A 22,309-nucleotide genomic window follows, 5' to 3' on the forward strand; every position below is an offset into this window, starting at 1 on the left:
GTCCATACCATAACATCCCACTATTGCAGGTCAACAAAAGATTAAGCAGCTGATTTATTTTAGAAACCAGGAAAGAAAAAAGTGAGCTTGCCCTATTAGTCATTTTTTCACTCCCACCCAAACTATTAGATAAGTCTGAGATAACATGCTCGAATTCATTACACTTGCTAAAAGCAAGAAAGGGCTGAAACACGTGCCTTTTAATTTTCCATCTCGTGCTTTTTCCTAAAAAAGAAAACCCCTATAAATTTCATAGGTCAGCCATTTTGCATGAAATGCAGAATTACAGACCACATCAAAACTATCACACCTCTCACAGCCTAGACTCCTGGATGATAGAATTGACTCTCAAGGGCAGTTCTCAGGATTTCTGTAAGCCCTGAGTTTTATTGACACGCGTATGATTGACATACCTAGTTTGAAATGCATGACCTTTTGGTTTGCTGTCATTAAGGTAAATAGAAATGGCATAATGAAAGAACACAACAAATCAATGTTCCTTCGAGGGTCTTCAAAGTTCACAGATCAGATGGATTGCTGTGAAGCTACAGCATGAAAATCCAATGGTTTGAGTTCTCCAGTGTTACTGAACAACACTAGTTCTGTCGGCTGTTGACAGGGGAATGAGGAGGGGTCACAGTGCCACCCTTGGCGTCTCAGCAGTGGGGCCTAAATCAGCTTTAGGCTGTGCGGAGTCCTGCACAGCATCCTCCAAATTAACCCTTCTTTCCAAACCACACTCTAGAGGAGTCCACCACTTCTGTGTCCACTTCAGAGGGCTCCTCAAAGGGCCACAACCTTCTCACTTATGTTAGAGCCCAAAAACAGAAAGTGTGAACATCCCCGAGGGTCTGGGAGAGTCTCAAGCCTGGTTGGTCTTTGGGAAGACACCGGGGACTGAAGTGTATTTGTGTTTACTGGGAGGTCTCGAGTTAATAGTGCCTATAGCTGACAAACGAGTGCTGGATCCTATAGGATCTATAGGATTCTATTTCAGTGAACTAGCCTTGAAGTGGAGGTCTACCAAGGCCACCTTCACGGTTGCATCCTGGTAAGCCTCACGTGCAAGTGACCTCGAGTAAGAGAGATGTAGCCAGTGTGAAGCGCAAAGCCGCCCGATGAGCAGCCAGCAGCAACGCAGAGCTGCTGTGGGGAAGGGAGAAAGGCCGGGAATCACAGGATCGTTTCCAAGAAAGGCATTTGCCCCAGTGTAGAGCCTGGCTCCGTGCCTGCCGCCTCACCACCCGGTGCTGGGATGTGTGCCGAGCCCGGAGCATCCCGCTTGCCCCTCGCGTGCCCTGAACACCACATGGCCCGGGCCGGGTTCCCCTTGCCCCTCTTGCCTCAGTGCCAGGCAGGGCTTTCCCTGGCACCAGGAGCGAATGTGGGGAGCAGCCCCGGGTCAGCCTCAACCTGAGATACCCTCTGGCTTCTCCATGCCCCCAGTGTCTTCCCCGTGCCCAGTGTCCTTCCCATGCCCGGTGGCTCCCTGTGCCCAGTGGCTTTGGCAGGCAGCTTGCAGTCCCTTGGCACCACTCACCACCGCATTCCCTGTGCCTACAGCCCCCGGCAGCAGCTCTTGGCGAGCCGCCAGCGCTACCTCCATCCTCCAGGCCGTGAGGAGAAGGGAAACCTCCCCGAACAGCGACTGGGCATCTTCGGGGGCTGGAGCGACCCTGGGCTGGGGCGGCAGGAGGGGCAAGGGGACTCTGCTTGGCCAGGATGCCAGGAGGAGCAGCGGGCGGCCCCGCCGTGGCTGGGATGCTGGGAGTGGGGACGGGGAGCTCTGCTGTGCCCGGGATGCCGGGAGCAGGGACGGGGGGCTCCGCCGTGGCCGGGATGCCGGGAGCAGGGACGGGGGGGCTCTGCCGTGGCCGGGATGCCGGGAGCGGAGATGGGGAGCTTTGCCATGGCCGGGATGCCGGGAGCAGGGACGGGGGGGGGGGCTCCGCCGTGGCCGGGATGCCGCGGGGAGGGGCGGCGCGGGGGGAGGGGGCTGCCCGTGGGGGCGGGGGCGGTGCCGCGCGTGTCACGATAAAAGGGGGGGGGGGGGGTGTAATTGCGTTTAGGCAAATGAGGCGGCCTCGGCCCTCCCCGCGCGCGGTCTATAAAGCGCCGCGCTCGCCCGCCGACGGCCACTGCGCACGGAGCGCCGCCCGCCCGCCCGAGGTGCGTGGGGTCTCTGCGGGTGGGGCCGGTCCGTGTGCGTGCGCCCACCTCTGTGTTTGCGGGAGATGGGCTGGGGGGAAAGGGCGCTTCTGTGCGGGACTGCGTGTGCGCCCGCCGGCGGGTGTGTGTGTGTGTGTGTGTGTGTATGCGCGCGTGCGGGGTGTGCGCGCAGCGGGACACGCGTGGGGCTGCGCCTGTGTGTGGGGAGCGGTGTCCACATGCAGGTGTGCGCAGCTGGTACGGGTGCGCAGAATGTGCCGGGAGTGTGCATGGGGGTAACCTGGGTGGGTGTACCGAGACGGGTATGGATGTGTAAGGTGCGTCCCTGGAGGTGGGCGTGGATCCATACGTGCGAGGGGGGCTGCATGCATCTATACGTGTGTGCATCCCAACGCAGCTGTGCGTGCAGCTAGTGCATGCCTATAGCTACGTGCGAGGGTGTGTTACAGGCGCATATGTATATGTGGGGAGCGGGGAGGGGGATGTATATGCCCGTGCATCCCCGCGTCCGCGCGGCTGCGTGCGTCTAGGCGCGCTCCTACCCGAGCGCCGTGTCCCCCCCGGCCGGGTCGCGCAGGTGGCCGCAGGACGCCGAGGCGGCGATGAGACTCCCGCTGGCCCTCGCCGTGCTCCTGCTGGCCTCGGCGCACGGGCTGCCCGAGGAGATGGGCGCCAGCGACGACCTCAGCTACTGGCCCGCCTGGCCCGAGGGCGAGCGGGGCAAGGTGGGTGAGCGGCGCGGGCGGGCGGGCTCCGGGGCGGCCCCGTCGCTGAGCGCCGCCCGCCGCCCCGCGCAGGACGAGCTGCCGCTGCCCTTCGAGCACCTGCTGCAGAGGATGGCCCGCAGACCCCGGCCCCAGCAGTTCTTCGGCCTCATGGGCAAGCGCGACACCGGTGAGCGGGACAGGGCGGGGGGCACCTTCCCCTGCAAACCCTCCCGAAACTGCCACCTTCCTCCCGCCCCTCACCCCAAGTCTCGTGCGGGACAAACTCGTCGGCTGGGAAATAGCCAAGGGTAAAATTGCCCCACGAAATTGTCCCAGCGTTAGAAGCGTGGCACTAACTATAGCCCGTAAATGAATACGTGTAGGGAACACTGCGGTGACACCTGCACAGACGCCGCTAAATCATCTGAGCACCCAAATCATTGTGACTGCCACGCGGTGCTGAGCGCCTTTAGTGACGCCTTTTCTAGTGTGAAGTGAGAACCGAGAGTCTGGCAGAGTAGCTTGGATCTAAACAGACCCAGACCGTGTCATTTTAACTGAAATGAGACTTTGTAATCTATTCAAGGAGAGACGTGGTGGTAAACGTCCCCTTGATTTTCCCTACACTGAATATGGGTCTGGTTTCTGTACTTCTTTCTTCAAAGGATCACAGAAATAGCATATGTATATGCCAATCCTTTTTCAATAGCTCTTTGCCTTCTTTTTCTTTCCTCTTCCATGCAGGATATGGCCAGATCTCTCATAAAAGTAAGTTTAAAAATCTGCAACATCTTAAATATTTAATATATATTATTATATTAATAATATCTATTATAATTAAATAATAAATGTAATATCTGTTAAAAGATATTCAGATGAAGAACAATATGTTTTAGTGGATTGTTCAGCTGAGGACTGGCAACACAGGTGATGGTGAAATATCCTCTCAAAGGATAGAAGAGTCAGCAGCAAAGATTTAATGAATGTCTGCAAGCTCTGGGACTTCAGTCTGCATTAATGTGTGAATGTTGCAGCTCTTGCTTCTCTGGGGCCCATTCTGCAAACCTTTCTTGTGGGCAAGGCAGGCTTACCGCCACGCTCGGGCTGAAAGAATTAAGATAGCAGAATAGCAAATTCCCCAATCTCTGAGTGATGACATGGATTCACATGTGAGACGCTGTAGCGGGGCCCACAGCGATGCCTGGCTGTGGAGCAGAGCCCCGTCATGGCATGGGCTGATCGACGATGCGCTGCTGAGTAAACAAGCCTGGCGTGCACCATTAATAAGCTTGTCTGGCTCAAACCTGTGTCACACCGAGGGGGAGATGGTGTCAGCAGCGTGGTATTACCTGCTGCTCACGCTGACAAACAGTTTTTTCTCTGCAATTACCTTAGACGGGATCTGGAAGACTTTTTAATAAGTAAAAATTGATCTTCCTGTATTTTGTCAGCTGTCCCCAGAGGTCCATATGTATCCCAATGTTCTCTGTTAGTCACTAGGTTTTATCAGCGGGATTATTTATTTGAAGAACAATTAAGGAGGGTCCCGTCCAAAGCTCATGACAAATAGCTGCTGGCTAAAGTGAAAAAATGATAGCTGCCGCAAACTGCTTCAGCTCTAGTTAATACCTGTGAGGTCTAAAACTCATTCATCAGATTTTGTAGATGAATTAGCCAAGCAAAGCTCCCTCCAAAGAGAAATTTATAAATTGGCCTCACGTCAGCCTGGGAAAAGAAGAATAGCTCCTTTTTGGTCCTTAGCTGAAACTATAGCTATCACTATGTCTGATACATGCTATAGGCCAAACCTTGGAGTAATTAATCCTCTACACAACCAGTGCCTCGAGGAGTAATAGTGGGACAGGATGGTAATATTTGAACTCATGAATATTCCAAAAATAGAGCCAGACTGTCTAGCTCAGTCATGTCCAGACACAGAGTCCCACTGGCTTCCCCTCAAATAAAGGAAGATTTTCACTAACTTGCCTGTGCTTTGGTCTAATCTGTACTCCTAGTGATTACCCTCTCCTTCGTTTGAGAGTGGTGAGAAAAATTAATGTGTGAGATGAACAGTTTCTGTGCCTTACTTCCTAATGAGAACACGTCTTAAAAGCCTATCTAGTTAAAATGCATTGAAATATCTCCAAATATGTATTTCTTTTTCAGGGCATAAAACAGACTCCTTTGTTGGACTTATGGGCAAAAGATCTTTAAATTCTGGTAGGTATATTGCTAAATCTGATATGTGGTAATGTACAGCTGCTTAATTCTGTTACCTCCTTGTTCCGTGCCATGGGATGGATGAAGCAGGCTTTGCACGGTGCAGACCCAGAGCTCTCTGAAAAGGGATCAGCATATTCTTCCTTAATCTGAATATCTCAGGGTTCAATACACTCCAATGCTTGTGTGATCAGGCCTGGCTTGAGCTGCCAAAATGCAAGGAAAATCAAGTAAGATTCCCCGGGGCATTTTCCTTGCTCTCCTTATCCTAATGTTATTTGTGTTCTTCCAGTCTGCAAAATGATATTAAAGAAAAAAAATTACTGGCATATCATGAGAAGTTTGGAAGCTTAAATCATAATGCTCTTTTAAACTTTTAAATCTGCTCAGCCAAAGATACTCTTTCACCTTCTTAGCAGATCATTGTTTTTGATAAACTCAAAGCATGAGCTGAAAGCAGAGATCTAGCCTTATCACTCCCTCATTTTTCAGTTCAAACAGTTAAACATTCCCAGCCTCTCAGAGTTTTTAATTTTATTTACAAATAACAAACAGCATGGTAAGCTTTGAATGCATCCTGTGACCTCTTATTTTCCCCGTGCTGTATATAGGACAGAAACCTGCTCCTTCCTGTGAGCAACCCCTCAGGGTAATTCCGAGCTCCTCCAGCTTTCCTGTACTGTACTGTAACGTAGTAATGCGGGAAATCTCTTGCAGTGAGCCATAAAGTGTCAGCTAATTCCCTAGAAAAGGAATTAAAAAAGAAAAGAAAAAGAAAGAAAAACCTGACGCCTATTTCATGTCTCTGAAATAATTCTCGCTGTTTTGTTAAATGAATGATAAAAGTTAAATTACTAGCTGACACTTTTATATTATGTAGATACATGCTGTGATCTATATTCTGCAATTATGGTTGTCAGTAACTTTTATTTTCAATTAAACTCTGTTCAGACTAGTAATATTGCTCCCTGCATCATTTTGCAAATTGCTATGTATCATGAATAATTTCATACCATTTTATCTGTGGTGGCAATAACTATTAAATGCATAATACCTGTAAATATACCCACTACCATGAAAGTAAATAGACTGGAAGTGATAAATTTGGTTGTCTTCCATTGGGATTACATTTATATTCATACAAGAAGGTAAGGTATAGCAAAGATATTTTTAAAAAGGCAAGGATTTTATTGCCCTAATTTCCAAAACACTGGTGTAGTTAGAATACTGTTACATGACATTTAAGTATTTATCTCTGTCAGAGAGGAGTAATGAAATTTTATCCTGGCAGGCTATGTAACACCTACCTGACAGGTTCAACAGGAATTCACCGCTTTCCTGCTCAATTCCCTGAGATAAAAATGGCAAGAAGTTGCTTTTGCTCCTGTTGAGGAGAAGATGGTCCCAATCACTGTGTAATCAGACAAGATCAGGAATTTGCCTCAGGTTTCCTGCCCCTCCTAGCTGTTAAATGTTAAATTTCCACCAAAAAATGCACAGGACAGGAATTAGTCTCTCCTTTTCTTGATGCTATAAGGTAGTATTTTTTTCTCTTTATTTATTTTTTGTTCTGTTATTCAGCATCCCTCTGAGGCCCCTGGCATTAGAGGGTTTATGCTGTTAGGTGTAAGTGCTGATGTTAGGTCTCATGTGTCAGGCCAGGGTGCTGCAGCCCTGGAATCTCGAATCCTCGTCCAACATTGACGTCCCCACACAGCTCGTGCACTCAGGTTAATACTCCATGTGGAATCTAGAAAAATCAGACATGCAGGAGGGATACTGAAATCAATCCATGTGGAGAAAGAAAGTGCAATTTTATTGCCTGTTTAGCAGAAGAGCCTAGGCCCAGTCTGGCAAGCCCTAACTGCAGGAGCCAGATGAAGCCGCTGCTGTTCACGTCTGTGTGAGCTGATGGTGGGGGTGAAGTGGTGGGCTCACTAGCTCTACCATTGCTCGTGCTTGTTGCAGTTTACACAGGGCTTCCCAACGTGTCTCTTTCTGTTTCCTTTTCTACAGGATCCTCCGAGAGGAGCATAGCACAGAGTTACGAGCGGAGGCGTAAATGAGACATTCCCGTGCGTTATTTATTAAACTTCATTTGTTCCACTGGCCCATGCAGTGCAATGTAAACTAACCACTGTATGGAGTAATTATTTATTTAATAATAATTGATGGGAGGGGTTGAGTTGTACATTCAATAAAATGATTATTTTTCATATTGTGGCAGCGATACACGTTGTCTAAGTGTGCTGTGGTTCTCAAAGGAGGGCTCCCCTGGAGCAGCAACCCTGGTGATGTCTTACAACAAAGCACATTGTTTGATATGCCCTGTAAAGTTACGTTCATTAAACAAAATCCAGATTCTTTTGTTCACGGAAAGCGATTCTATCAGCTTCACAACAAGTGCAGAACAGAACTGATGTACAGTCTGGTGCCTCAATTTGTTTTCATGGTTTATAATGTACTGTAATTTCCGTATCAAAAAAATATATTTGTATCACTGCAGCATGTTTTACGTTTTGTGATGGCGCATCTATACATTGGAAATGCGGGGAGTGGGGAAGGGCTGAATGTGAATCCAGGGTCTTCATTTCACTGTCTGGAGTTTTATGATAGTAACATTTTAAATAAAAATGTCTCTGGGGATTTTGCAACATACTCTTGTTGGTGACAGTGATGGCGTTATTTCCAAAACTGGTCTGGAGTGAGAAATGGATCAAGACATATTGTATAGGAATGAGAGTAAAAAGAGCTATCATCAGTTTAATTTATTCCTTCTGTTGAGGGGACATAAGGTTTCTGGTGAATTCCTTGGGGCCTGTTAAGGTAGATGGTCATTCCCAGGGTCACACAAGGTCCTGTGCATCAGAAGCCCGGCAGAAACTCCTCAAGAAGTAAAGTGTATTCTATAAAAAGGAATCAGCGTATCCTACAACTCCAAAGTGGAATGATTTGCAGTGGAATTCATCTGCTATTACAGGTTTGTTCCTTGAAAGATAAACTTTTAATAAATGCTAGCTCTCAGATTCACAATAAAAACACATACTGACTCGAACCAATGCACTGAAAGAGGAAAAATGTGATTGTAATTACCACTTCAATTAAAATATCTGGTTACTATGTTTCTAGGAGAGTCTCAAAATGTCACATACCTCTCATCAGATGCCAAAGCAGCTAGAGATTTATTTTCTTTCCACCTGCTAAAAGCTTTAGTGCTCTGTTTAATTTACATTATCACATTAACTTTGATCGCAGATGAATCACCAGTGAAAACAAAGAGCGGAAACAAGCTGAATTTCTAAGCAGCGCAGAGTTGTCTCCTTGGGCTTGTTCTTCATCTCGGAAGCGAACTGAGAAAATGCCCTTTTCAGGTTAATTCAAGGCATCCTCCCAGAGAGAGCAGGTGGGTGCAGGGCCTTGTGCTTGGTAGTTATGCAGTCCCTGGGTCACTCCACGCCTCAAGTAGGTCCTGCTCCCACCTCGGTCCTGACTCTGAATCCTGGCATCGCTTTGTCAGTTTGTGAGGAAGATGAGGGCTACAGGGTGGGAAAACGGAACTGGGCCCGTGGCAGGCATCACATAAGTGCAACAGACATGGGTTGCACTGGATTAGCAAGCTGTCGGATCCTCATGTCTCCAGGGCTCATTTTCAGGCTTAATGAACTGCTACGCCAGCTCCTGCTGAGCTTGATGAGGACAGCAAGCTAATTGCTGGGAAGCAGGCGCGACAAAATGAGCGCAGAAATGTGTGCTGAGTAAAGCTCTGTGAAGGGTAAAAATACTAAATAAATAAATAAATGCTATCTCCGGCATCCTTAAAGGCCCATAGGGGTCACAGCATGCATTACAGGGTGACTTGTGGGAGAAATAGCAGAAAGAAGAAAGCCCTACTGCTCGTGTAGCTCACCGGCCTCCCCACAGTGCAAACGCTGCAAACATACTCACACACAGCGGGAACCACACGCAGCGTTTACGTTTTTAAGTGTTTGAAGCACAGTACAGGCATTGATCAACAGCATCCGGCACAGAGCTGGGCCTGGATCTCCTCGCAAAACTCCTTCACCCAAGGGAAAATGTGGACTCGCCAACACCAAAATGTTCTCCTGTTACATGGCTGTCTCAAGAATGACAACTTGTTTTAATTTTTGTTGGCAAAATAATGTCAGGTTTGTTATGTTAATTTATGTTTGGAACAGTAAGATTACAACTGACATCAGTATACGTGCTTGTAAAGCAAATATTAAGATACAAATAAGACAGACACACTAAAAGCTTAAAATGTACCACTTGATTCTATCAACACCACCAAAAAAGATCTTAATATTTCAACACAATTTTTCAGAGGATGTCAAGAGCAGCAGCCTACCTCTCCAGCCTGGAACAAGAACAGGCTGAGACTCAGCAGGACTCTTAGGAAGCCGAAATTCTGCTTTCCTCCCACTTTGTCTCCCTCGGACCCCAAGGGGCAGCTGCGAGCTGCTTTGCTGGGCTCAACTGGGTCCCTGGGCCAAGACCTGCCCAGGCAGACAGGCAACCTCCGGCCCTCTGGCGCTGGGCACAGGTTTCCAAGAAGCTCCCCCTCTCCGGTAGGCCCCGAGTCTGCCATGTCCAGCTTGCTGGAGCCACAACAGGCACTTGGTGACCCCAAGGCAAGGGAGCAGCAGTGCTGCTGGGCTGGTGGCAGCCACCTGTGCTGTTGTCACATCAAGAAACTTGCATTTTGGAGCATGGTGGAGGACCCCGGCTGCAACCCATGCAGAGCTAGAGCAGAATAACTACAAGAATTTTTATAAATTATTAAAGTGATTCTTAAGAAGGCTGTTTATTCAGAACACACCACCAACAGCTCCTTCAGATCTGCCAAGAGCCCCCTTACATAAAAGCAGGCTTAGTCCCTGTGCATTTTTAAGCTATGCCTTATATATCTGTTTTAGCACAAGCAGATATTGAGCAAGTCCCAGTACAAACTTTTGCAGCAACCAAATTTTGTCGTGATGAGCTCAAACAGTTCCCTTAGCCATAATATCAGAGACAGCATTAATGAGCTCCTCTCCAAGCACTGGCACAACAACCCATCGCAGCTCTGTCCCTGGAGCCAGATCACGTTGCTCTGTGAGAATGAAGCAGTCTGCAGGGTTCTGCGTGTGGCTCCATGTCCTTATGGCACCTTCAAGGCAGCTCATTTAGTAAAAACAGTTGTTACTGGAACTGGGGTATGTGTGCATGGACAGAATTGTTATCAGCAAGCACCTATACCACCTTGAACATATCTACATCCTTGATGTGAGGCAAACATCTGCACATTATTTTCTTAATGCTTGTGAAGGAGCACAGACTGACAACAGCTGTCAACAGGAGGAGGATCTGGGCTCTATAAGCCTCATTATTTTATTCATTAAGTATCATCACCCTTCCTTCACTGATAGAAGCCAGATATCTATCAGAATAAAACAGGAGCTCCTCGATTCAGAGCTCAGAAACTCCTTTTGAAGCAGAGGCATACAGAATGCATGCAAGGAAAATACTAATGAAAGAGTAAATAACAAAAATCACAGTAAAATGCCATGGGCATCTCCAAATTAAACATTATTACTGTTTGCTGTATATACAAGAAATGAAAGGCAAACAGACTCCCAAAAGGCCAAGGACCATCTCACGTGGTGCTTCATGCTTTGACAGAAGCTCAGAGAAGCCCAGCAGGGTGCAGTGGCTTGGCCAAAGTTACTAACAGCAGCCAAGCTGGAAGTGCAATATATATCTTGCACCTTATTGACCACTACTATAAAGGTGCTAAGTGCAAAGAAATTTATGAGGAAAAATAAGGGATAAGGCTGAATAAAAAATTATATTAAAAACATACACCCAAAAAAGGCAAATAAACACGGAAGTTTCTTCAGGAAGAGCAAAAGTTTGGTTTTGCTTCCCCCTCATCGCCATCTAAATCATTTTCTATAGAGCTATTCTAGAAATAGAGCTGTAAAAAAAGACAGAGACACACATGTGCACCAACATATATCAATAGACTTTTATCATTGCTTTCTACAGGAACTAATTTGTGTTGAAATCATCTAACTGAGCAAAAGAAGAATATCTTTAATCGCAAACATTCCATTTTGGCACATGAAAATCCATTTTATTTTCTCTGACATAATAGTCAGAAAACAATATAAACATTGTAATTCACAATACCAAAGCATTCAAATATAAGCAATATTCTTCGGAAGTAAATCTTCCTTGGAAAAAACATCCATTCATTCCTGAAGGAACACATTTATAGAGTGTGGCTACATTAGGACTGTTCACTCAAAATCAAATATTAAAAAATCTAACTGGATAGGGAATCAAATAGTGATGATAGATTTTCTGCATATCTGAGTGAAAAAATAGGCTATATTTATGTCTACTATGTTATATGGTGGGTACAACTGAGAAACCAAGTTTGCTGAGTGATAGAAGAGAGAGATTCTAAGAGATACTTTATATATACCCACGATTATCTCTTAGCAGATGAAAGACTTTGCATATGATAGCTGTAGTTCTTATTGTTCATATGATGAGCCCAGTGAGAGAATTCAGTGCCGAAGATCCATGGGGCATTTCTGTGACATTTAGTTTTAATATAATTTACAACTGAACTATATAGCCAAGATATAACTTCTTATCTTTTCTTCCTTTGCCAAGTTATCAAATATTTTATAACTTTCAATGCTACTCTTTCTTCCAAAATATGCTCAAAAGACTCCTTGAGAAAGATTACCTGTATCAAGGCAGTACTGTCATAGCTCTATTCCTCTGAAGTTTTTGCACAGGTACCAGGTACTAGAATCACACAGGTATGTAAGATTTTTTTTTTCTTTTTCTGAAAAAGAGATAAAATTTCCAGGCTACAAGTTAAGAGAAAGAATTTGAAATGATTCTGGAAGAAGCTGGAAAAGAGAAATTGTAGGTATGAGCTCTTATAAAATTTCAAGTTTATACACACACACACACACAAAATAAATGTATGTGTACATATTTTGTGTATATATTTATTTTTAGGAGTACCTGCTACTGTCAACGTTCCATATGTTCATATACCAAAAATTAATCACAGAAATTCAGGGAAAATTATATATCACAGGAAAATTTTTAAAGGAAAATGGTTTTACAAACTACATATGATATTCCTAAAGATCATCCTCATGCCCTAGAGCACAACTTTTTCTTTGAACTTTCAACTATTTCATCAGCTATTAGAATTCTCAAGAAAAAGCTTTCACCTTCCTTAGACAAAAATATAGTTTTTGTACCTCCAGTCATTATTCATACTCACACAGTTCCCCTAAGAATACCCCTATATGCTAAAATAAGTATATGAAGCACTTACTTACATACGTGTTTGTTAGAATTTATCATAAAGATATATTTTTTTTCAAAAGAATCAAGTTACTTCATGAAATTTTATTTCACTTTGGCTCTTCTGCAATCAAGGCAGCTCAAAACAAGACCAGGGACTTCATAAAGATTCCCCTCAAAGAGGTGCCATGAACCACTGAATCTGACTCTGCCACCAGGACACAGATTTGGGCTGCATAAGCAATTGTTACATTTTGTACCTTAAAAAAGTGATTTTGCTGTTTCTCAAAGTGTCTTTTGTTATGTAGATATGCTGCAGCATGTTGGAGCACTCAGCAGCTGCCATAGAGTGTTGTTTCTTCATCCTTTCTTAATTTCCTTTTTTATTTTGCCTGGTGATTTTAAGGAATAGATCCTGCAGGGAAAAAAAAATCCATTTGAACTTGAGATTAGAAAATTTATCTAAAATTGGTATTCAGAGATCTGAGCTTCAGAGCAACCAAACCAAATGCTCTTTCATTATCCGTCCCGAAAGAGAATAAATAAATAAATAAGGTCAGATGTAAAAAGCGGATATATAAGTGGCTGCATTATTTCAGGAAATGTTTTCTTAAGAAGAGCTATAAAAGTGCTTTATGGAAACAGCAGGAAAAACTTAATATTTTCCATCAGCAATGGAATTCCATCCCCACCTTTTACCTATACTTCAGTGACCGAGAAAACCATGATTCAAAACACGAACTACTGTGAAGGGAAAGCAATAAATGTGCTAATTCAGAGCAGCACTGTGACTAGGTTGCCATAACATCATTGTACCTTTTAAATATGCCTCAAAAGGAGTAATAATCATAATGCCTCCAAACATGTACTTCAAGCATTTGATCCAGCTGAGGCAGCTGTTGTAGCATTTAAGGACAATTACAGCAAATTTCCAAAGCTCAATATTTCTTCAAAGCCTTTTGCTACTGAAACCCTCATGAATCTCTATTTTTGTCTCCCTAGAGCACAGGAGATCAAAGCTATAACAGGAAGAGAAAAGGCTCCTGTGAGTGGCTGGAACATTGTTTTAGGCAATCAAGATGAAAAACATGACTGATCCCTCCTCAGCTTTTATTTTTTTGAGATCGATTATTCAGGCTCAGATAAAATGGAAGCAATTAAATAAACAAATAAAAAAAAGAGAGAGACTTAGAGGTAAGTCATGAATAAAGGGGCATGTTTTACAGAGAGCAGCTAAAGCAAAACCAGCGGTTTCTGCCTGTGGAGTAGCACCATCACGTCAGAGGAAAATTAAATTTAAAATTAAATTTGCTGTTACCTAGTCCTCTTCTGATGTTTGAGGCAAAATTGCGGTTTTAATTTTGCTCCATCTTTTTATTTTCTAGCACTGTCTAACAGGAGCCTCTCACCCAGGCCAAAATGCAGCCGTCTGGTGGGCAGCTCTGAGCTGGGCAGCCCTGGGCCACCCAGCTGGGGAGACTCTGTCAAGTCCCAACTCTGTCACTGCTTCATGACCAATGTCACTGGGCTTGGTGACCCCTGGGATTTCAGAGACATTGGCCAGCAACTCAAATGCAGAATGTCAGTAGTATTCTGTCCTGAACACCCCAAGGAGAAAAACATTAATCTCAAAGTTGCTCTGCCCACCTATTTGATAGTTGACTCTTTAAGAACTTCTGGTGTCTATTTAACCTATCAATCTTTTACGTACCACAGCACTGCTTGTCCAGGCTTTTTCCCTCAACCTGACTAGAGTGAAGCAGGAACATGCTAATTAAGAGTAGCGCATTCGCCTGCTGATGAGCTCTGGAAGTTTATGCCGTGCTGACACAGGCTTTCTGCTGCACAAATTGTCCCCCGCGGTCACCATACTTCCCATTAGCTCGTATCGGCTCCGGCTGCGCAGCACCGCTGCTCCGGTGCAGAACTACCACGCTTTCCAAGTGCCAGCCCTCAACATACATGCATGCCCACGGACAGAGACAACCCCTACACACAGGGCCAGCTCATTACTGAAGAGTATTTGCATATTTAAAGTACTTAATTATCCCATTAATGTCTCCAGCTAGTCATTTATGTGCTAAGAGAAGATGACTGTACATAAAAATGAAGAGGCATAGGGAATAAAAATAAATCAATGAAATTACTTCTTCACAATCTCATGGAGCAAGAGATTTCAAAAAAAAAAAACACAAAACAAACAAACAAAAACAAAAGCAAAAAGAGTGTAGTTGTGAATAAAAAAAAGTAAATGAATTTATGAAGGCTGTTTTTAGCCATAATAGAAAAAAGTTAAAAAAAATACCACAATAATAGCTTCCATAACAGACTATTGCAATAACACTTGTGTAGATGATATTTTCTCCAGAAAACTAGTCATAGCACTCGCTCACCTTCTATTTCAAGCTGGGACAGTAAATCATGCTTAATGTTATAACATGACAGGAGAACTGTCTGGCAGCTCCAGCTGTTTTAGCTGGTGTTCCTCTGCACAGAGTAAAAATATCTGAATCAAACTCTAAATTAGTCTCTCTGAGCTGTACAGAAATTTTTAAATTATTTAACAGTAAAAAAGTGAGACTTAAAAAAGAAGTAGCAATGCTCAGAGGTCAGAAGAAAACTCCTGTAGCCCAGCATCATCCTCAAATACTATTCAAAAGACAAGCAAGAACCATGGGAAGACCTCCCAAGAGGCTTCTAGATCACTGTATGTATTCTGTATTTTTCCACCTACATGGACCAACATCACAAGGTAACTTATGGAGCAGCTTGTTGTTTTCTCTTAATCCAGACCTGCATATGATGAGAGGATGCCCTCCCTGTCCGTAACGTAGCAGAGCTGAGCTGGAGAAGAGTAACGCTTGTACTGCAGACCTTGTCTGGAGCGCAACACAGATGATGGGAATCTCACCGTGATTTCACTTGGCTTTCTGCAAACGCTAGGTCTGACTGTGACTTTTCTCAAGCCAGATTCCCAGAGGTATTTAAAGAATCTGTAAAGTCTTCTGGCAAATCAACTTGACAGTTAGCAGAAAACAATGGCGGGGTGGGCAGAGCACTTGCTTGGCACTTCTACATTGGTTTAAGAAGCACCTGGGGCAATCTAGAGGAATGTCACCAATGTAAGGACCATGGGGGAGATATTCAGCTGCCCCCATCTCTCCAAAACCACAAGAAGGTAAGGAAAGGAAGTGCGTAATAAAAAGGAAAGTTGCTTTATGCAACTCCATTCCCGCACAAACTTAATGTTATTGTCAGGAGTTGTGTTGGTGAAAGTAATAGTGCAAGGGGAAAGCTAAGCAGCAGGCAGCATGGGAGGAGGGCTTAGTCTGCTGGGCTTAGCCACGTGCCCCTGGACTACAGGTTGTCCAAGCTAAAGGGACAAGCAGCACTGTCTGTCTGTGCAAGTCAGGGTGTCCCTTCTGTTCAATTCCCAAAACAAAAGTTTGCTCAACATGGTGACACATTGCAGCAGTTGTCAGGGCTCACAGCATGTCTCAGTCCTCTACCCGACCATCTGTTTTTAGGCAGATGTCTCACTTAAGCAGAGATGGCCTAATGCAGATAGGCTTTGCAAGGCACCTTTCTGCTATTCATCCCACAAGAGATGCAGCTGACTTGGGTTTGCATTTCTGTATTTTAAAGAAGCAGGAAAGTTGGTCTCTATCTCTCCAAACGTTCTTTGAGATGAAGAAGATCATTTAAATAAATGCCAGAGAGCAGAGGGCCATGGACAGGATGCCAGGAATAGCAGCTTGTCCTCAACCTCAAGTTTTGGGAGGTTCCATTCATTTGATGGAGACATATCTTACCATAGGGCATCCCAATCTCCTTTGCTTTGATATCTCCAACTGGTTATTTATTTTTTCAGGGAGTAACATATCTACTGTGAAATACTGGCTGTCACCCCAGCTTTCTTTGTACAAAACATCTGAACATGGTGGTAGCACTAGGGAGGAGGCTGTATGAAACAAAGTAAATACAGCAGAGAAATCCAACAAGTAGCTTGAGGACGCCCACATGGAAACACACAGATGACCCTTGTTGCACCCCTGATCTCCAAGCTCAGTGAAAGAGCAACTAACAGAAATAAAACAAATCCGTGTTACCCAGGAAAGCAGGATGTGAGGGTCAAAACAGCTTCCTCTCACCTTAATCTAGGAGGCTCTCTCGTATCTTAAAAATAACCTATGACTTCTGATGCACTGACCTCTGTCTCATTCTGCAAACCCCACCGACGGATGGGAAGCCTTGCTTCTGAGAGGCCTTTCCGTAATCTCCCACCTCGCTTTCTGCATTAAAAACCTCATATTGATTTACAGCCCATAAGGTTTGGGACTCCCAGACATTTGCTGTAGTCTGGGAAAGCGGATTTCGTTGGCTATAGGCATTAAAAAAATACATTAAAAAAAAAAAAAAAAAAGACACCCAGGTCTTTGTGAGAACTGAGTGGTTGAATCTCAGAGTCCAGCGGCGTCAACTGGGATCTGTGGGGGCCCAGGCTGTGTCTACACGGTGCGGCAGCCCAGAGAACCTACCAGCTCCCCTCAGACTCTGCAGGACAGGAATCAGAGCTTCCTCCTAACGTGTTTAGGAAAAAATAATATAACACATTTTAATCACAGAATCACAGAATGGTTGAGGTTGGAAAGGACCTCTAGAGATCATTTAGTCCAACCTTCCTGCTCCAGCACGGACATCTAGAGCACGGGGCACAGGATCACAACCAGGCAGGTTTGGAAGATCTCCAGAGAAGGAGACTCCACAACCTCCCTGGGCAGCCTGTTCCAGGGCTCTGTTACCCTCACAGGAAAGAAGTGCTTCCTCATATGGAGGTGGAACTTCCTGTGTTTCAACTTACACCCATTACTCTTCGTCCTGTCACCGGCCACCATGGAGAAGAGCCTGGCCCCATCCTCCCTACAATCACCCTTCAGGTACTTGAACATGTTAATCAAATCTCCTCTCAGCCTTCTCTTCTCCAGACTAAACAGGCCCAACTCGCTTAGTCTTTCCTCGTATGACAAATGCTCCAGTCCCTACGCTGGACCCCCTTTAGAAGCCCCATGTCCTTCTTGTACTGGGCAGCCCAGAACTGCTCCCAGTACGCCAGATGTGGCCTCACCAGAGCTGAGTAGAGGGGCAGGATCCCCTCCCTCGACCTGCTGGCAACGCTCCTCCTGATGCAGGCCAGGATCCCATTGGCCTTCTTGGCCATGAGGGCACATTGCTGCCTCAAGGTTAACCTGTTGTCAACCAGGTTGACTCCCAAATCCCTCTCCACAGAGCTGCTTTCCAGCAGGTGATGTCCATGGATATCCTGTTACCAGCCCATGCAATGGTAGCCTGTTTATCCACAGAAAAGCTTCCCAAAGCTTTCTTAACAACTCAATTTAAGCTTGAGGAAATGATCAACTCTTCCTGCCCTGCCCTTGGAGGCTGCCAAAAGACTCCCAATTAATGTCAATTGTGATAATGTCTCTATTTGCATTTTTACGCTATTATTAGCAAATTGTCAGTCAGCCAGTAATTTGTATCACTTTGGTATAATGAGTATTTAAATATTTAAAAAGAGAACATTCCTTGCTACCACCCCCTTCCTTTTTGTGCTAAAATAATAATGGTTTTAATCAAAAGTAATTTGTATTAATATACATTTTGCGCCAGGTGTTAAGAGCAGTCTTCAAGAACAGTGGTGAAAGATGTTAAATGGGATGGCTTCTTAATATAGACTGATAATATAATGTGGGCTTCCTGTATTCTTGACAGTACCAGGACATTTTGACTCTCCCTTGCCTCCTGCAGGATGACTATGCAGTAGAAATTCAGGTAAATTCCAAGAATGTATCTAGGGTTAGAAATTTTCTAAAAGCCTAATTTGGACTCATGGCCCATCCTCTTCAGACTGAAAATATCTATTAACCATCTCCTGGAAAAAATGACACAAGACGTGGCTGCAGTTAGTCTGGAACAGGCAAGAGGCTACGCTTGTCGAATCAGCCAGCCAGCTATACGGTGCCGTCGTATCACCAACGACTTTTGGTGTAACATGTTTCCTGATGAAGTGGTTGATTCTGGATTCACAAGTACGTGCAGTCCATAGCTACTCATCCTCACACAGAGCCCTCAAAACATTTGTAGAAATAGGAAATCTGCTTTCCATGTTTAAATGATATACTGCATTTTATAATGTACATGAAAAAAAACTTATTGTGGGGGGTGAGGATGGGGACAGGTAAGGTCTAAACCTATCTATGCATGCAACTTACCTCTAGGATTCATAGTAAAACAGCAAACCCACAAAATCCTAGAATATGTGTGTGTTAATGGTATGGTTATGGCAAAAGTGAAAAAAAAAATCCAACAACTTTAGAGGTAAAATTAATATTTCTCATACCACAGTCTAGCACTGTCTTCTATCTTCCTTAGAAATGCCTTTCTATATTTGTTCTAACTCATATTTCTCTTTAATATAGCTGTATATAAGTTATTTTCAAATGTAATTCTGACTGATAGCACTTAAGTCTCAGCCACGCAGTGGAGGCAGTTCTGCAAAATATAGCCAAGGTTAATTAAACATTTATTTTCTGCATAGATTCCACCCCCCGCCTCCTCTTCCAACCTAGGATTTAGCAAATTCCCTCCTCCAGAGCTCCTGCAGGAACCATGCCAAGGATGCGTGAAAGAGAAAAGCACAAGAAAAACTGGAAAACTGGAATGAAGTCTTTCCTATAGATTTAAAAAAAAAAAAAAATTGCTTGAACTGACACATTATTATAGACTGCCATCTGCTGGGTATAAAAAAAATAAAATAAAAGTGCTCCTTAAATAAGCCATCTGAATTGCATCTGAATTCAGATTCATCTTGGCATTCAGATTCACCTAGAGCAAACCCACCTGCTCTCACCTCCCTCAGCCATGTGCTGCAGGTCACTCCTGTAGCAGCAGCCACACATGAGGTCCAGGCCCCACGGGCAGATCCAGCCTGGAAGCTCTTGGAAAACCTCCTACCACCCAGCACCTGGAAGAGACAAGCTACCCTGGCAGCTCAGGGACACTCTGAACTTCTGAAAGTGAAGATACTGTGTCATAAAAATCAGCTGCTGCACTTTATAGGGTTCCCTTCATGGGGAGCCGCCAGGGTAAAAGATGCTAAGTGGGGCTACAAGAAGGGACAGCAGAAATTCAAATTGACCACAACTTTTCCAACTGCCAGTTAATTACAGCCCTACAGCAACCAAAATGTACTAATTCCTATGTAAATAAAACTAGCAGGCTCTGAAATACCAACAAAATGGGAAACTCCTGTGATTGATAGCTATTGGGCAGATAAGAGCTGACCCTGGAAATGGGGAGGCTCTCCAGCTCTTCAGCATCGCCCTCCTTTGGGAGTGCTCAACAGTGAGGTCAAACACCGGGTTTACCTTGTTTTAATCCCCCCTTGCACAGTTCTTAATTTCAATGTACTAGAGTTATGCATTACATCTGAGTCTGAGCAAAAAGACTGAGTCCAGCCCTGCAGTCTCAGTACAATTATTTGCTATTACTTTATTTTTTCCACTACTTACCATATTTTACTTCAGTTACGAGTGGAAAACCCTCGAACAACGTTAATGAATATTCTAACTCCATTCAGATTCGGAGCTGAGCAATTACCTTCGGAGCAGGCTTTGAAGCACTGCTGCTTGTAACCTCGCTTTCCAGAAGTTTTCTTCAATTTGGTGAAGATGTCACCCTGTACAGATGCATCCTAGGACTTTTCACCCTAAAGGTCTTCCATACAGAGAATCTCCATATTCTCTTAAATAAAACAGGCTAATTTTATACTTTGCTACAATTTCTTTGAAAGAGTCCAAAAATCCAATCAATACAGAAGTAAAACCATGTTCTATTTTAACCATTTTTTAAGAGCCTTACACTTTCTCCCCCAGCAATTCTGCCAGGGAGTTCCCATTCCCCGCCAGGTGGACCACAGCCTTTAAGCCCCCCATGCCTGCCCCCCTCCACACATGTGCACAAGCACATGCGCTACTCTTAACCAGGCTGCCCAAGTAGCCCAGCTTCCTTCGGAGGCTGCCACGGCAGGAAAAAAGGAAGAATGGAAACCAGAGAGTGTCACATGCTGCCCTTGCACCCCATCTCCTCCCATGACAAACTACATGTAAGCCTGTCCGCAGCTACACAGATCAACCAAAGCAGCTGTGTTCTCAAAACAAACTAGAAGAAAACAGCCACAGAGCTTCACAAAGTCATAAGGGGCTGCTGAAGTCAAACCCACACATGGTGCGGGAATGACTAAATAGGTTTCCACTCCTAACCTAAACTTACCTCCAAAAAAAAAAAAACAAAGCCAGCAAACATTATTTTCTCTCTACAAATTAGTAAAAAGCTAAAGTCGTTAGCATTGCAAGTATAGGATCATGCCTCATTACTTAAATTATTAGGAATTATGAAAGAAATTAAGGTGGCTTTTACTTAAGTATTTGGCTTTTCCACAGTATAATTTTTCCCCAAACAGCCTGGTACCTACATCAGTATCTATGAGGCACTATTCTTCCTCTAATCAAAACATACTTTGGTCCTCCAGAGAAAACCTAGGACCACGTGCACATAGCCCTGCAGGTCAGGAAGTCTGCAGGAACATAACCTTTTATCATCTATCTGCAAGTAACCGCCGTGCCTGTGTTTATGTCAACATACAGCCCCAAGTAAAGCTAGATAGTTCACAAGGTCAGTTCATAGGCCCCAGGGCACTGCTAAGAGTTTTCTATAAGATATCTGAAATAGAGATTCAAATGCAGCATAGAAAGCAATAAACAATCACTCATTTTGTGAAGATCTTTAACCAGGATTGGTTATATTTTATCTTTTAAATAGCAAAAGCAATTGACTTTAGTTTCCAAGATAAGAGGAAAATTAAACTAGATTAACATGATTTTCATGAAGACAGTAATGTCTACAGCATTCATGTACATTTTTAAACCATCCTTATGTTTCAGTTACACTTATAAAAGCAGGCTTTGCCCCTAATGATTTAATAAAAAAAGTGTCATGGGTAAAAAGATTTTATTTTTTTCCTCCAGGATATTAAAAATTCTCGCAAAAAAACTCTTTTTTCATTCTTTCAAGAAAGGTGTCCATTGCCATTGTCTTCGATGGCATTTTGCCTGACTAAAATCTAAGATTAACGGCGCTTTTTCAGCATCAACCTTGCCCACATGGAGCTGAGCGGTAACTACCTTTCCATCATACAGGTGGAAACACTTATCTTCGTAATAAATAAAAAAAATCGAAATATTTAGTCATGAAACTTTCATCAGACTAACACAAATCAAGCAATTAATATTCCATTTTCAAGAATAATAAATAAATTTTAAAAACAAAATCACATATTTAAAAGTTTTAACAAAGACATAACTGGGCTTCTCTTGTCTGTTCTGCTCTTTGGTAACAGTCTCAATATTTTTAGATTAGGGATATATTTATAATAGCAAAAAAAATAGCAAAAAAAGCCAGCTGATGGTTTTACAGTAATGAATAGGATTCTCATTATTAAATCAAGTACCACCTCTAAATCAAGTACCACCTTGCACCACCACCACCACCACTATAACCTCTAGTAAGCACCTCTGCACAATTTTATTTGTATATATACACCCATCTAAATACTTTTTGAAAAACAGGGCACGGTTCATAGGAATTATTAGAAAGTTACTCAGAGCAGAATAATAGACACAGCCTCTCTGAATCCTAAAGCCAGGCACACAAATGCACTAAGCAGACAGGGCACAATTTCCTTTCGCAGAGAGGGCCTGCAGCAATTTGCATCACTTAACCTTATTCAAGCACATTAAAATACATTAAATGACCACAGGACA

General features: G+C 44.0%; 1 protein-coding gene across 2 annotated transcripts; it reads left to right on the plus strand.

Moving 5' to 3' along the window:
• The first annotated feature begins 2,068 nt into the window (after positions 1-2,068).
• On the plus strand, positions 2,069-7,754 carry TAC1 (tachykinin precursor 1). Of its 2 annotated transcripts, none has more exons than XM_088533437.1 (6): positions 2,069-2,173; positions 2,747-2,894; positions 2,967-3,063; positions 3,621-3,644; positions 5,043-5,096; positions 7,113-7,754. In XM_088533437.1, the coding sequence occupies exons 2-6, from the start codon at positions 2,772-2,774 to the stop codon at positions 7,160-7,162; spliced, it is 348 nt and encodes a 115-aa protein (XP_088389563.1). In that variant the 5' UTR covers positions 2,069-2,173; positions 2,747-2,771; the 3' UTR covers positions 7,163-7,754. The 2 variants fall into 2 exon arrangements, with proteins under 2 accessions (XP_088389563.1, XP_088389564.1); XM_088533438.1 differs by having other exon boundaries at positions 2,159-2,169.
• The last annotated feature ends 14,555 nt before the right edge of the window (positions 7,755-22,309 follow it).

Source organism: Tinamus guttatus, unplaced genomic scaffold (genome assembly GCF_059628265.1).
Source record: "Tinamus guttatus ecotype Peru unplaced genomic scaffold, ASM5962826v1 Tinamus_guttatus_pri_ptg000503l, whole genome shotgun sequence".
NCBI lineage: Eukaryota > Metazoa > Chordata > Aves > Tinamiformes > Tinamidae > Tinamus > Tinamus guttatus.